Source organism: Arabidopsis thaliana, chromosome 4, assembly GCF_000001735.4.
Source record: "Arabidopsis thaliana chromosome 4, partial sequence".
Taxonomy (NCBI): Eukaryota; Viridiplantae; Streptophyta; class Magnoliopsida; order Brassicales; family Brassicaceae; genus Arabidopsis; species Arabidopsis thaliana.
The window spans coordinates 1,357,662-1,373,152 of record NC_003075.7 but is presented as its reverse complement, the minus strand read 5'-3'; the positions used below and the strand labels follow the sequence as shown (position 1 = coordinate 1,373,152).

The 15,491-nt window shown below is 36.5% G+C and overlaps 3 protein-coding genes and 1 long non-coding RNA gene across 8 annotated transcripts; 2 read left to right on the top strand and 2 right to left on the bottom strand.

The window, feature by feature from the left end:
• The first annotated feature begins 1,595 nt into the window (after nt 1-1,595).
• On the top strand, nt 1,596-7,100 carry AT4G03090 (sequence-specific DNA binding transcription factor ATNDX). 5 transcript variants are annotated; one of them, NM_001340421.1, is made up of 16 exons: nt 1,596-1,677; nt 2,234-2,359; nt 2,440-2,595; nt 2,700-2,783; nt 2,866-2,994; nt 3,139-3,357; nt 3,477-3,608; nt 3,685-3,777; nt 4,127-4,279; nt 4,446-4,734; nt 4,838-4,975; nt 5,064-5,133; nt 5,261-5,327; nt 5,497-5,967; nt 6,048-6,085; nt 6,175-6,864. In NM_001340421.1, the coding sequence occupies exons 1-16, from the start codon at nt 1,633-1,635 to the stop codon at nt 6,656-6,658; spliced, it is 2,694 nt and encodes an 897-aa protein (NP_001329413.1). In that variant the 5' UTR covers nt 1,596-1,632; the 3' UTR covers nt 6,659-6,864. The 5 variants fall into 5 exon arrangements, with proteins under 5 accessions (NP_001329413.1, NP_001329414.1, NP_001319856.1 ...); NM_001340418.1 differs by lacking the exon at nt 1,596-1,677 and having other exon boundaries at nt 1,916-2,359; nt 6,175-6,682; nt 6,774-7,100; NM_001340419.1 differs by lacking the exon at nt 1,596-1,677 and having other exon boundaries at nt 1,916-2,359; nt 6,175-7,100.
• A 554-nt stretch (nt 7,101-7,654) lies between these two features.
• BSL1 (BRI1 suppressor 1 (BSU1)-like 1) lies at nt 7,655-13,498 on the top strand. Its single transcript, NM_116542.5, has 21 exons — nt 7,655-8,188; nt 8,279-8,339; nt 8,457-8,535; nt 8,658-8,737; nt 8,828-8,922; nt 9,013-9,112; nt 9,196-9,265; nt 9,464-9,565; nt 9,789-9,870; nt 9,959-10,129; nt 10,349-10,520; nt 10,615-10,816; nt 10,977-11,147; nt 11,227-11,465; nt 11,548-11,632; nt 11,725-11,823; nt 11,907-12,106; nt 12,190-12,265; nt 12,356-12,491; nt 12,599-12,738; nt 13,135-13,498. The coding sequence occupies exons 1-21, from the start codon at nt 7,987-7,989 to the stop codon at nt 13,216-13,218; spliced, it is 2,646 nt and encodes an 881-aa protein (NP_192217.2). The 5' UTR covers nt 7,655-7,986; the 3' UTR covers nt 13,219-13,498.
• On the bottom strand, nt 12,877-13,153 carry AT4G04425. The gene has a single exon (NR_141802.1). It is a non-coding gene; the product is annotated as an other RNA (long non-coding RNA).
• On the bottom strand, nt 13,455-14,886 carry AOP1 (2-oxoglutarate (2OG) and Fe(II)-dependent oxygenase superfamily protein). The gene is made up of 3 exons (NM_116541.4): nt 14,332-14,886; nt 13,854-14,193; nt 13,455-13,781 (listed from the first exon to the last, which is right to left on the bottom strand). Exons 1-3 carry the CDS (start codon nt 14,709-14,711, stop codon nt 13,533-13,535), a joined length of 969 nt encoding a protein of 322 aa, NP_192216.1. The 5' UTR covers nt 14,712-14,886; the 3' UTR covers nt 13,455-13,532.
• Nucleotides 14,887-15,491: the final 605 nt, after the last annotated feature.

The following is a 15,491-nucleotide window of genomic DNA, read 5'->3' as shown; positions in this document are numbered from 1 at the left end:
AAAAAAATAAAAAAAATTCACTTTTTAGATTATTTGTGATCTATCATTAAAGTTAGTATACAGATATTTTCATTTCATTTTAAAAAATATTTTCAGTTTTTATTTTGTTAAACATATTTGAAATTTTTATTCACAACTAAAACTAAGAAAGTTTTTTTTTTTTGTTGATACTAATTCTTTTTATTATTATACTAATAAACTTATTTTTCTTTTTCATATAAAATAATAATAATAAACCAAAATATTTGTTTTTTGTAATGTATTATTGGGACAAAATTTCATTTGCAATGTAAAGACCAATTAGATCACAGTACGTGTGTATATTTGTTTTTCCTTTTTTACCCTTTATGAGCATAGTTAACCAAATTTTGTTATTAACAAACCGGTTTAGCATACATAAAAAAAAGTTTAAGTCCTCCGCCGCTAGGGTTCTTGTGCGATGAAGCCGTCTCCGAGAAATTTGTTACATGTGCGTCAATTTCTTTTCAGTTTAGATTGAACTAAACCTATTTTACTTTATTAGATCTAGGGATACGAAAGATATGGTTTTGATTTTTAACGATTTTATCATTTTCTTCCATGTTCGGTTTCTCTGATGGGCTTTAGTTGGGCATAATATATTTCTGTAGCTTTTGTGTTATGGGGCATTCCATAGCCCAATGTAATATTTATCTTGCTCAATTAAATTATCCCTCTTGTGAAAAGAAAAAAAAAATTCACTTTTTAAATTATTTGTGATCTATCATTAAGGTTAGTATACAGATATTTTCATTTCATTTTAAAAAATATTTTCAGTTTTTATTTTGTTAAACATATTTGAAATTTTTATTCACAACAAAAACTAAGAAAGTTTTTTTTTTTTGTTGATACTAATTCTTTTTATTATTATAATAATAAAATTATTTTTCTTTTTCATATAAAATAATAACAATAAACCAAAATTTTATTTTTTTTGTAATGTATTGTTGGGATAAATTTCATTTGCAATGTAAAGACCAATTAGATTACGATACGTGTGTATATTTGTTTTTTCCTTTTTTACCTTTAATGAGCATAGTTAACCAAATTTTGTTATTAACAAACCGGTTTAGCATACATAAAAAGGTGAAGTCCTCCGCCGCTAGGGTTCTTGTGCGATGAAGCCGTCTCCGAGAAATTTGTTACAGGTGCGTCAATTTCTTTTCAGTTTAGATTGAACTACAACTATTTTACTCTATTAGATCTACGGATACGAAATATATGTTTTTGATTTTTAACGATTTTATCATTTTCTTACATCAATAGTGGAAAAATGAGTCAGACGTTAAGAATTTTTCCGTCGCAAACTTTTCTTCGAAATTCAAATCATGTGATGGAAAACATATCTTTAGATTATCAAAGCTACATATATTTGTCATGGATCTCAAATTTAAATCACTAAATTACAATAGATTTTCAAATTTATGTGGTTGTTAATCAGCTGTGGAAGTTTATTAAGTGTTCTAATCAGAACTATAATGGTTGAAATTGGTATGCAATATCTATTATTCATACTTTTGTTTCTAGATCCCATCTAACAAGAAACAATCTATTGATCGAAGTAAAACTCGATCGATGTCTAGATCGGATAAAGAAGCCTCATCATCAAACTATATGTCTGAAACAATTACGCCATCAACGTCAAAACATATATCTGAAGTAAGTATTTTCTTCTAAATGCTCAATGGTTTACTATTTTGATAGTTCTAGTTGATCAATTGGTGAAATAAATCTTCATGAGTTTTAAAGTGACTGTTCGTTTTGCTGTACTCAATTTGGGCTTTAAAAAAAGAAGTAAAAGCTATGTTGGGCTTTAATTAAACGATTTAGACCCAAAGAAAAGAGGTCACGTGTACTCTCACGTGATTGTCTTCATCGTTTCAACAACATTTGGAAATAAAATGTTAGGGTTTGAAATTGGTCGCTGGAATCAAATAATCCGATAAGCCATAGCTGAGTTTTCCCTTCTACTACAAAGAGCGAGGCTCAGTGTCAATATATTTAGAAATTAACCTCATTCTTTTTACTCATTTACCGTTATGCCACCATACCCTGAAGTAGATTTCACTGCTTTTGATTTTCGTATCTTCTTCTCTGTCACATAACCTAACACTATAACTCACGGCGAGACAAAATTCTAGTCGCTCTTCATTCACCGGAAACTAGATTCAGTCACTGTTGCATATTAGTGACAGTCATGGTTCGATTGTTGCAGCCTAAACACATGGTACAAGCTGTGAACGCTTTGCATTGGCGAAACTCTGTGGAATTTCATAAGCTGCTTAAAGATAATGGAGATTTCTCTATTTGCTTTAACTCTGAGCAAGTGTTACCACAAAAGGTGCATTTTTAAACTTGATTTGCTTTTTCAGTTTTTTGCTATTCATTTGTAGTAAGTACTGATGTTTAGGTTTCTTTCAGATTAGTGTTGAGAAGATGGTGAAAATGTTACCTCGGCACCTCATTGCGGTGGTTATGACTCCTAATAAAGATGGAAAGTCTCGTTATATACTGTGTGGGATCAGACTGTTGCAGACGTTGTGTGACTTAACACCTCGTAATGCTAAACTCGAGCAGGTTGTTCCATCTTCATATGTGGTTTTGAGCTTTTAAAGAATTGGACTTTATGCCTCCATGGAACATAATGTTTGATTCTTTTTTTTGTTTGCATATTGTGATAGGTCTTGCTTGACGATGTGAAATTATCAGCACAGATGATTGATCTGGTGATCCTTGTGATAATAGCTCTTGGCCGTAACAGAAAGGTTCTTTTCTGTAGAATCCTTTTTTTGTCTCTTCCTGTTTCTTTTTAGAGCTGTATAATTCATGTCCGTTGCTTGTTTCCAGGAAAGCTGTAATTCGAATAAAGAATCGTTACTAGAGGCTACATTGGTGGCTTCTTGTCTCCACCTGTTTCACGGGTTTATCTCTCCTAACTCCCAAGATCTTGTTCTCGTCTTGCTTGCACACCCAAGGGTATGAAACTATGACCTTATCATAATGTGTTTGAAATGCCAATGTGAGGAAAATATATTAAGAAAATTACGCTTATGCTTTGGGATCTGGGTTTCTGCTGCCTTGGGATTAGTTTGATCTGATTCTTTTTTTTTTTTCATCTAGGTTGATGTGTTTATAGACAGTGCTTTTGGAGCTGTTCTCAATGTTGTGATATCTTTGAAAGCGAAGTTGCTGTATAGACAAACTGACTCCCCAAAAAAGTTAGGCGCAAGTTCTGTAGAGGAGGTTAACTTCCACTGCCAACAAGCTGAAGCTGCTTTGCAGTTCCTTCATTCTCTATGCCAACACAAACCCTTTAGAGAACGTGTCGCTAAAAACAAGGTTTCTCTATTGCTTGGTGTTTGTACATTAATCACGAGTTGTTAATAATTTGTTTTGCTTAATTGATGATTTTATGGAGGACGAATCTCAGAATTATGTTTTCTGGTATTTTCTCTCAGGAGCTATGTGGAAAAGGTGGCGTTCTTAGGCTAGCTCAATCCATACTATCACTAACTATTACACCTGAATTTGTTGGAGCAACCGTAACTATAGCTTCCACATCTAGAATGAAAGCAAAAGTTCTTTCAATTGTAAGTCTATTGAAATTTAGCAATTTTTTTCTCTATTTACTATCTGCAACTCATACCAAAGTTCATGTGCCTGCAGTTGCAGCATCTGTTTGAAGCGGAAAGTGTCTCATTCCTTGACGAGGTTGCAAATGCAGGAAACTTGCATTTAGCCAAAACTGTTGCCTCAGAGGTTAGTCCTAATTAGGGTCTCTGCTCTAAAATCGATAGGACGTTTTCCTTCTTGATTCGAAAGGTTTACCACTGAGTGACGCTTCTATTTATAAAGATTCCATACAAATTGACAATCTTATTTGTTTTGATACGTTGTAACTAGTCATAGAACAAACCTCACTGCAAAAAGCTCGTGTTGGCTAAGTGATAATCAGCTCTGCTCTAGAGTCTAAACCTACAGTTTCCTAAATGGCATATGTTGTTAAATTGACATTTTGTACTTTTCTGTTCCTCATTTCTCTCCAGGATAGTTTATCCATGTGAAGTTAAGTGTTGACCTATTCAGTGATGATATATCTGTAATATAGGTTCTTAAATTATTGAGGCTTGGCCTTTCTAAAGCTTCCATGGCTACTGCTTCTCCTGACTACCCGATGGGTTTTGTGCTACTTAACGCTATGCGCTTGGCTGACGTGCTCACTGATGACTCAAATTTTCGATCTTTTTTCACTGAACATTTTGTAAGTATCAAGTTATTCCTGCCTCTGCCAAAGTCTCTTGTTTTATTTATTGTTTTGGCACATATGATTCATACAATTTATGAGCTGTCGTCGGTATGGTTATAAATTAATTGCGTTACTGAAATTCTGTAATTTGTTGTGTGACGGATGTTAAATCTTTCTCCAGAGCATGGTTCTCAGCGCGGTATTTTGTCTCTCTCATGGAGATTTCTTGTCAATGTTGTGCTCTTCTGATCTTTCTTCAAGGGAGGATGATGCGAATGTTGATTATGATCTGTTTAAGTCAGCTGGATGGATTCTAAGTGTATTTTCATCTTCTGGGCAATCAGTCACACCTCAATTCAAGCTCAGTTTACAAAATAACCTTACCATGTCTTCATATGCACATCAACGAACATCCTTATTTATTAAAATGATTGCGAATCTTCACTGTTTCGTTCCCAACGTGTGCCAAGGTGATTTTTTTGCCCGCCACTATCTTCTGCATTTCCCTGTATCATATTGTTGGTTTGCCTTCGTTTGTTAGTTACTAAGTGTATTCGCTGTTAATATCTGCAGAACAGGATAGGAACCGTTTCATTCAGAATGTTATGAGTGGATTGCGAAAAGATCCTTCAAGCATATTGATTAAGATGTTACCAGGCTCTTCATATACTCCTGTGGCACAGAGAGGCACTGGTGTTTGCAGAAACCTAGGTATGTATCTCTATCCCGAGACACATATATTATTTCTTATATACACATGTTTTGCTGATTTGGTTTTAATGGATATTTGTATATGTAGGTTCTCTGTTGCGCCATGCAGAATCCTTGATCCCTAGTTCCCTCAACGAGGAAGATTTTCTGCTTTTGAGGTAACATAAAGCCTCTTCAGTCATTCTACTTTTCACCTATGACTACATTAAAGTTTTGTAGTTCTCGAGCTGTACTATTTTATGTAGCCGTTGATATTATTTTTTTCCGGTATATTGTCTTCTGCAGGGTGTTTTGTGACCAGTTACAGCCGTTAATCCATTCCGAGTTTGAGGAAAGTCAAGTACAGGTGAAGGTGAAAAAGCTTTTTGCTCTCTTATACATTGGTTTTACAATTCTCTGGCTTATCTGTTTAGTTACACTGATACAAGTAGGTGTAACAAGGTTTTACTCATGTCCATCGTATGTTAAATTTCTACGTAAGACAGATCTTTTGCTAACCTTCAAATGTTATGTTGTACTAGGATATTGAAGGTAGGGGCGGGAATTTATCTGGTAAGCTAAAAGAGCTTCTGAATCTTAACAATGAGGAAGCTTCAGAGGATTGTGATGTCCGAGTTGAAGGTGTGATGACAAAGCAAGGCGTGAACGAGGAGATAGACACAGTTGAAAGGTTGAAAGAGAGCGATGCAGATGCTAGCAATCTTGAAACCAGTGGTTCAGATACAAGCTCTAACAGAGGGAAGGGTCTGGTTGAAGAGGGAGAGTTGGTTCAGAATATGAGCAAGCGATTTAAAGGCAGTGCATCAGGAGAGGTGAAGGAGGATGAGAAATCTGAAACCTTCCTTGTCTTTGAGAAGCAGAAGAAGAAACGGAAGCGTAGTATTATGAATGCTGATCAAATGGGGATGATTGAGAAGGCGCTTGCTGAAGAACCTGATTTGCAGCGGAATTCAGCTTCGAGACAGTTATGGGCTGATAAAATAAGTCAAAAGGTGAGTTCAAGAATTCTACTCTTTTTAATTTCCAACCACGTATTACGAACGATGCGCTCGTTGATTACATGATTTTGCAGGGTTCGGAGGTTATTACATCTTCGCAGCTGAAAAACTGGTACTTGCTTTTATTTGTTCCTCTTCGTCAGCTGCAAAGAGAATCTCGTAATCACTATTCATTATCTGACATTGAAAGTTTATTATCAGGCTGAATAACCGAAAAGCGAAACTAGCTCGAGCAAACAAGCAAACGGGGCCAGCTCATGATAATAACAGCTCAGGGGATCTACCGGAGAGTCCTGGAGATGAAAACACTTGGCAGCAGAAACCATCAACACCAATTAAAGATCAAACTGTAACAGAAACCCCGAAAACAGGAGAGAATCTGATGAGAACATCGTCATCATCAGAAGAAGGGATAAAGCAAGGGCAACAAGTGAGGCTTATGGATGAGAGAGGAGACGAGATCGGGAAGGGAACAGTGTTGAGAACAGACGGTGAATGGAACGGTTTAAGCTTGGAGACAAGACAGATATGTGTAGTTGATGTAATGGAGCTTAGTGAGTCATATGATGGGAGCAAAAAGATGATCCCTTATGGATCAGATGATGTTGGGAGGACTTTCACAGAGGCGAATTCAAGGTTTGGAGTTATGAGAGTGGCTTGGGATGTGAATAAGCTTCAGTATTAGACTCAGTTGCATTGAATTTGACCAGTAGGTTTTTGATTTTTGTTTATTTTTAACTGTTTAGAGATTCTCCTCTGTTTTGTGAGCTTTGTCTCTCTCTCTCTGTGGTTATTTACAGGCAAAGGTTGAGACTTTGAGAGGAAGGTAATAACAGAAGGAATAGTTTGACTTTTTTAATCTCAGTTAGTTGACTTTACAGCTATTTAAAGAAACAAATTTTAATTGTTTCGTGATTTAAGGAGATTAACTATAGTAAATTTAAGAAGAAATCAATTCCATAAAGTAGCTAATGATTATATTTGAATATTTAGGTGGTGTTATTCAATTATGGAGTTAAAGTCAATTCTTTAAACTTTAGATTTGTTTTCTATATTGTTTTTAAAAATATGTTTGTATGAATTTCAAAATCTCTGCAATATGTCATGGATTTCGATTCTAATGATTTACTCATGAAACTCCAAAGAGGTTTCATTTCAAATGAATTAATATACAAGGATTTTACAAGATTTTTAGTTTTGAATAACACTGGATTTTAATGAAATATTTAAAATCTTAATTGAATAACACTAAACTTTAAAATCTATTAAGCATGATTTACAAAGATGAGTTCCAATAACACTAGATTTTAAAACTGGATTTAGAATCATTAGTTGAATAACAGTGGATTAGTGTTGGATTTCAATTCTATTAAAATCCATTAACTAATAACACCCCCTTAGATAAATTACCAATAAGGCTACAGCTTATGCATTATTATTAAATTTGTTGAAAATGTGTATAGAATTAGAATGTTCCTCTAAACGAAAATTCAAATTTCAAAGTTTCGATAATAAAGTGTTGAAATAGAAATGCTTTTCTTAGAATTGTCTACACACAGTATTTACCAGATATAAAAAAAAATAACAAAGGGTAATCTAGACAATTCACATACATATAAAGCCGTTGACTAAAGAAGAAGACTAAAAGTCCAGCTCAGCGAAAACGCCTTTTCTATCCGAAGAAAACTGTGTCCTCCAAAACTCGGCGAAGCAAAGATTTTTATTTTATTTTTTCTTCTCTTTTAATTCAAAAACAAAAAATAGTCTCTGAAAAAAAAAGAAAGGTTTTTACTTTGTGGAGAAGACAGAGTCCGTCCGTCGTAACTCGCCACCGTTCTCCGCCGTGAATTCTTCTTACTCCTTCGATCTGAACTTTCTACCTAGTTCTTTCGTCCAGTGCCGTAGTCTTTCCTTCTTTGATTCGCTTTCTAGGTTTCGTCTTCTCATTTCTCTGCTTCTGGTTCAGTATTTTGGCTGTTGCGGGATCGATTTATACCCGTAAAGTGGTTTCCAATGGGCTCGAAGCCTTGGCTACATCCAGCTCCTCAGTATAAAACCCTAGAAACCTTTTGGGATGATGAAGACGATGCTCCTGGTCCTAGATGCGCTCATACACTTACGGCTGTTGCAGCTACTAAGACTCACGGTCCTCGTCTTATTCTCTTCGGCGGCGCCACCGCTATTGAGGGAGGGAGTTCTTCCGTTCCTGGGATCAGTAAGTTTCCCTTATTGAATTTCAGAATTTGATTTTTTTTTTGTTTGTTTGGTTTGATTTGATCTGGAGTTGTTCTGGTTCTGGTTTTAGGGTTAGCTGGTGTTACCAATACGGTGCATTCTTATGATATTCTCACTAGGAAGTGGACAAGGTAATAAAGACTTCGTTTTTAGTTTTTGAGATTTTGTTGTTTGGTTTATTATTGTTTTCTTGCAAATCCACGTTGGTTTGATGGAGAGTTGCATTGTGAATTTCCGGATTTGTGCAGGCTTAAACCGGCTGGTGAGCCTCCGTCTCCTAGGGCTGCTCACGCCGCAGCTGCAGTTGGCACCATGGTCGTTTTTCAGGTTATCTTTTGATCAATTATTCAGATTGTTTATTGTTTCTGGCAAAGCGCAAATGTGATAGTTTTATGGTCAATTGTCATTGTTCATGTATGATATTTACTTATGTTTGTTCTAAATAACAGGGTGGCATTGGACCGGCGGGGCATTCTACTGATGATCTTTACGTTCTTGACATGACTAATGATAAGTTCAAGTGGCACAGGTGAGAGACTCTTTATAAGTTTCCCAGTTCAGTCTCTCTTAGCTATCTGTTTTATTGATGTCAAAATTATTTCATTTAATGCGTGTTCAGGGTGGTGGTTCAAGGGGATGGTCCAGGCCCTCGCTATGGCCATGTTATGGATTTAGTTTCTCAGAGGTATCTTGTTACAGTCACCGGAAATGATGGTAAGAATATGTCTGTTTTACTATTCTGTTTTTTTTTCTTAAAGAATAGAGATATCCTAACAAAAATGTGTCTTTCTGTGTATGGAACAGGGAAACGAGCTCTTTCTGACGCTTGGGCACTGGATACAGCTCAGAAACCATATGTATGGCAGAGATTGAACCCAGATGGTGACCGACCAAGTGCTAGAATGTTAGTGATTAAGTTGATTTTAATGGTTACTGTAGAACGGTTGTTCTTCAACTGAATTTTCATATTATGATTTGTTTGCATAGGTATGCTTCTGGCAGTGCTCGTTCTGATGGCATGTTTTTGCTCTGCGGGGGAAGAGACACCTTGGGGGCGGTATACCTTTTTCTCCATTAATCTCTTGTGCAGAAATTAGTAGACTTTTTTTTTCCAGGATAGGGCTAGATAAAATACAGAAATCTCGAATTCTAGAGCTTTGCTTATCTTGCAAGGAGATCCGAATTTTAAGATGTTATGTTTTCAATCTTCTTGATGAATGCTGGCATATTCCCTTATGTGTTCGTGTGTCTGCAGCCGTTGGGAGATGCTTATGGGCTACTGATGCATAGAAATGGTCAGTGGGAGTGGACTCTGGCTCCAGGTGTAGCTCCTTCTCCAAGATATCAACATGCAGCGGTAAACCAAATCTTGCTCTAATTTCAAAACATATGGAAAAATAGCTTCTGAAGCGTTGACTTATACTAGTATTCCAGAGGACTGCACATTGTAGCTTTAGAAACTGAGTTGACTATTGTTTTTCTTCTATATGATTTGATTGATGAGGCATTTGATTTCATTTACAAAACCATGCTCTAATTTTAGCCATTGCCATAAGTTCCTTAATTGTTTTTCTTATCAGGTTTTTGTAGGTGCAAGATTACATGTCAGTGGTGGTGTGCTGAGAGGAGGCCGTGTAATAGACGCTGAAGCATCTGTTGCAGGTAATGGTGATGGTGAGCTAATTCTCGCAGGTTTTGCTCCTCTTGATTTTGATCTTTCTAATTGTTGTGGAATCTTTTTTTCTCGCAGTGCTTGATACTGCTGCCGGTGTATGGTTGGATAGAAATGGGCAAGTTACTTCTGCACGTGGAAGTAAGGGACAAATCGATCAAGATCCGTCTTTTGAACTTATGCGACGCTGTCGCCATGGCGCGGCATCAGTTGGTATCCGGATCTATGTGCATGGTGGTCTAAGAGGAGGTAGGCCTGATAATATTCCTTTTGTACAACAAGATGCCTTAGTTTATTGCAGTACATATACTTTAGTTCTGTAGTTTCACGTTTCATAATTTAGGTCAAGTTGAATCTTAGGAAGTTTTTGTGGTACACTTACATCTCTTATAGTTTGAATTAATGTCTCAAGTTTATCTATCCTTATTCTCAGAGTATGACTATTACCGTAATTTTATTTCCGCACAGATGTGTTACTTGACGATTTTCTAGTTGCTGAAAATTCAACATTCCAGTCAGACATCAGTTCTCCTTTGCTAGCATCAGATAGAACCCAACAAAGTTCTACTCCCAGGTTTTCTTATGCCGCACGACCTCCTTCAGGCTCTGAACCAAGCTTCTCCATGTCTGAGGGACTGAGGTCTATCCCATTTCCTACCCTCTTTTGGTTTGTGCTTAACTGTGTCTAGTTGTTTGAGCATGACTTATCTTACTTTTCTCCTCAACAATATCAGCTTGGATGAAAATTCGTTGGAGAAATTGACGGAGGCTTCTGCAGCTGAAGCAGAGGTAGCTAGTTCTGTTTGGCGAGCTGCACAACTAGGAGCTGGTACTCTGGATGAAGAACCCTCTACCTCTGATGCCAGCTCGCCAATTGTAGAATCTACTACTGATGGTACCGCAAATGAAGGAGATGTCAGGCTTCATCCGAGAGCTGTATGTTAATACCTAAGAATATTATACATTTATCTCTTTGTCTCATGCGTTGGACATATTGGCTGCTTAGTTTGAAATACTTCCCAACATAGTGTATGCTTGAATAACTGTTGTACCTATTCTTTTGCGTATTTGATTACCGAAGTATCTCATTTGATAGGTTGTGGTAGCAAAAGAGACGGTTGGTAGTCTGGGCGGCATGGTAAGACAGCTAAGCTTGGATCAGTTTCAGAATGAGAGCCGACGGATGGTTCCCATGAACAATAGCGATGTGCCACAACCTACCAAGAAGTTCACGAGACAGAAGTCTCCGCAAGGCCTGCATAAAAAGGTATCATTCTTCTGCAATCTTCTCATCCTCCTGGACACTGTCCCTGTTAATATCTCTACTAATGTGTTGTTGCTTGCAGGTCATTGCTGCTTTGTTAAGACCTCGAAACTGGAAACCTCCTGGCAATAGGAAATTTTTCTTGGATTCTTACGAAGTTGGGGAACTCTGTTATGCTGCCGAACAAATATTTATGCATGAACAAACGGTTCTTCAGCTAAAGGCTCCTATCAAAGTATTTGGCGATCTCCATGGGCAATTTGGCGATTTAATGCGTTTATTTGATGAATATGGATTTCCCTCAACAGCTGGAGACATCACGTAAGTTTAAGAAATCGATTGAACTTTGTGGAGTTTTGCTAAAAAAATATAGTCACTGAACGATTAAACGTGTTTGCCTCAGGTATATTGACTATTTATTCTTGGGAGATTACGTTGACCGGGGACAACACAGCCTGGAGACTATAACGTTGCTGCTTGCATTGAAGGCAAGACGGTGCCTAATTTCACATCACCAATATTAGTAGTGTCATTCAAAATGTGCTTTTTGGTTTTATGGTTCTGAGATATTCCTTTGCAGATTGAATATCCGGAGAATGTTCACTTGATTCGTGGAAACCACGAGGCTGCTGACATTAATGCACTATTTGGTTTCCGTCTTGAATGCATAGAAAGAATGGTAAATCCCTCTCTGCAGAAATATTCATCGTGTTTGTCGCTAGCTTTTCTGCGTAGACTAAGCCTGCTCTGTACTTTTGCCAGGGAGAGAATGATGGCATCTGGGCGTGGACAAGATTTAATCAACTTTTTAATTATCTTCCTCTTGCTGCACTAATCGAGAACAAAATTATATGTATGCATGGTGGAATTGGGAGGTCAATCAGTACAGTGGAACAGATTGAAAAGATTGAAAGACCCATAACAATGGATGCTGGATCCCTTGTTCTAATGGATTTATTATGGTAATCCATCCTTTGCTGTCTTGCTTTCATATCAATCACTATTTCTAATATCCCCGAGTTAATGACATTTTTTTAAAGTACAGGTCTGATCCTACAGAGAACGATAGTATCGAGGGTTTAAGACCAAACGCCAGAGGACCTGGCCTTGTCACGTTTGGGGTAAATCACCCCTAATTCGCTCTTATTGTCGTTTTTTATTAATATTGTTTTTAGGGGCCAATCACTGAGGGCGTAGTCTTGATACTGCAGCCTGATAGAGTCACAGAATTCTGTAAGAGGAATAAACTACAGCTAATTATCAGGGCCCATGAATGTGTGATGGATGGATTCGAAAGATTTGCACAGGGACAGTTGATTACGCTTTTCTCCGCCACAAATTACTGCGGTGAGGCGAAACAAAACCCGTCAAAACCTCATCTTGTATCTATGATTGTATTCTTGGATAGGAAAAAACATCAAGAAATAAAACATTGTGATACTTTTCTTAAACAGGAACTGCGAACAATGCAGGAGCTATATTGGTGGTTGGCAGAGGATTGGTGATTGTTCCCAAGTTAATTCATCCTCTTCCACCTCCCATCTTATCTCCAGAGAACTCTCCAGAACATTCTGGAGACGACGCTTGGATGCAGGTAACAACAACTTTGCTACTTCTGTTTCAAATTAATTCAAATCCATACATCAACTCTTTTACTACATCATAAGAACACATTCTCCAAAACAAAAGCTTGAAACTTGTTTCAGCCACAAACCGGGTAACCTGACCTTAGTGTAAGAGTCTGTCTTTGTCTTTTTCCTAGAAATATTTGGCCTAAACCGGAAACACATAATAGTTTTGGAACAATAAAAGACATTTTCCTAGCATATACCAGTGAAGCACATAATGTCTTTGTTTCAGCCACAAACTGAGCAACTTGATCTTAGTTGGTAGTTATGTGATATGGATAGTCCTAGGAGAGTTTATGTAGCTATATCTTTTTTTGGCTACGAACCAGAGACACTGAAAGTACACAATTTATCTTTTGCAGGAGCTGAATATCCAGAGACCGCCGACTCCAACACGAGGCAGGCCACAACCAGATTTTGACAGAAGCTCGCTTGCATACATCTGAATCTGATTGCATTCCCGGTTTCTGCCTGCAACTCATGAAGTCAACCAATATTGGATTTTGGTACAACTTTATACAAGTATAGTAAGATTTTATGTTTCAAAATTTGCAGTGTTCATATACTCTGCCGCACATGTGTAATATAATCCACTATACCACCAGAGAGTGAGAATGGTATAGTACTATTTTTTTGCTTTTCTTCTAAAAAACTCTTTAGTGAGAGATGATTTATATTTCTTCAAACATAGATTTGGTTTTTGGAATGTTAAAACTACAACACAACAACATGAAGTTATACATTCATACATACTTCTGATTCAAAAGGCAGCGAAAGCATGGAGAGCTGATTGAGCTATACGTCCAGCTTCTGTCTGAAAGAAGTGAAGAAAATCTGTGTATTCAAAGGGTTTGAATATTCGTGGATGTTCTTTGTCGACAAGTTCTTCTGGTGAATCAATGATAACTCCTGTTTTTGGAATTGAGAACAGTCCAGTTGAATACCTTGTCTTTTTTCCTGTCATTATGACCCGGTGATATGGAGAATGCAATCGACCATTCAAAAGTGCCTGCAACATCAACAAGTATGATTGATTAACCTTTACTTAAAAAGAGTGAAAGAAATGTTATCTAGGACTTACACAAAGAGAATCTCCAACCATAACAAGGACAGAATCTTGAGATGGTTTCACTTTGATCCATTTATCGTCTTTAGTCTTCACTTCCAAACCATCAACTTGATACTGATGAAGGATCGTGATGATGTTCTTATCCGTATGAGAGCGTAAACCTAACTTAGTTTCCTCATCATCATCATCATCATCATCAGGAGGTGATGTATATTTCATCAATCGCGTAAGGTAATATGTAGAATTCAGATGTTCATCAATGTAATTTTCTATTCCAAAACTCTCCATTATCATTCTTCTCACCATCAAATCCAATTCCACTAATTGCTCCGAAAACAGGTGTATCGTCTCACTGTTTCAAATGCAAAAATGTTTCAAACACAAAATTCTTGTGTTCTATAATCAACATGTAATGCGTATAATCAAGTGAAAACTAAAAATTTTGTAATGCACATTAAAAGGCCTAAATGGATTGACTTCATGTTCGTACCTAATACTCTTGTTCCCATGATCAGGCCATAACTGTTGAGTAAAGTCGTTGACTTTCTCCAAAACATTGGCATCATTGATCCCCAAACTCTCGTAAAGATTATGACAAAGATATCCATGGAAGGGTTTTGAAGACACGTTTCTCTGTTTGGTCGGAATAGGCAACTCGAAAAGGTCTTCCATAGCTTCAAAAACAGATCTATTAAGCTCCACTGACAATTTGTCAAAGGAAGCTTCGAAACAACCGTAGTCTTCTAGAGCTTTAAGGACATCAGCTGTCACTTCATCCCACTTTGAGCTTCCTGGTTTTAGGTTTTGGTCAGAGAAATCGATAACCGGGAGCTGAAAAGAAACAGAAGGAGGAACAAAGTCTGAATCCATTTCTTGATTCTGAGAATTTTAAGGCTTTTTTTGCTTTGTGATTTTGGTTTAAAAGACTAAAAATCATTTTTGTTGGAAGAATTCTATAAGTAGTAGTTTAGACAAATAAATGATGTAATAATTGAGTTTGTTGACATTTATGGTAACCATTAATAACGACCGTTACGTTGCTGCATACAGGTTGTATATGTGTGTCAGTGTGTGTCTGAGATTTTTTCTTTAAAATGATGATAAATTTGGGCTCTCATACCATGATAGATTTTGGGTTTAACATGGGCTTTCAAGGATCGGTGGCTCTGATACCATGATAAAATTCGATGAGCGTAAAGAACACATAAGTGTTTAAGCAACATTATAAATTTATAATATACTCTTATAAAAATAATATTACAACTTACAAATTTATAATATACTCTTATAAGAATAATATTACAACTTACATTCTCTTATATAGATATAGGATAAATATAAATATAAATAATATATTAAGATATAAAGTTAAACTTTTTAAACTCTAATATTAACACTTATTTTCTAGAATAATATCTTCTTGTTATATCTTGATCTTTTCATCTCGAACATCGATCTCGATCGATTTCTGGTTCTCCATATACTAATAGAGATTTTTTCTCTATCTATTTTTTTTCTTGCTGTTTTTAAAAAAAAAATGTTTTAAAATCGATGATTTTTTTTTCTTTTTTAATGCAAAACTAAGTAGTCTTTTTTAAAAAAATCCCAAAATCCGTAAACATTCTCCTACGAGATTTCATTGATTTGAAC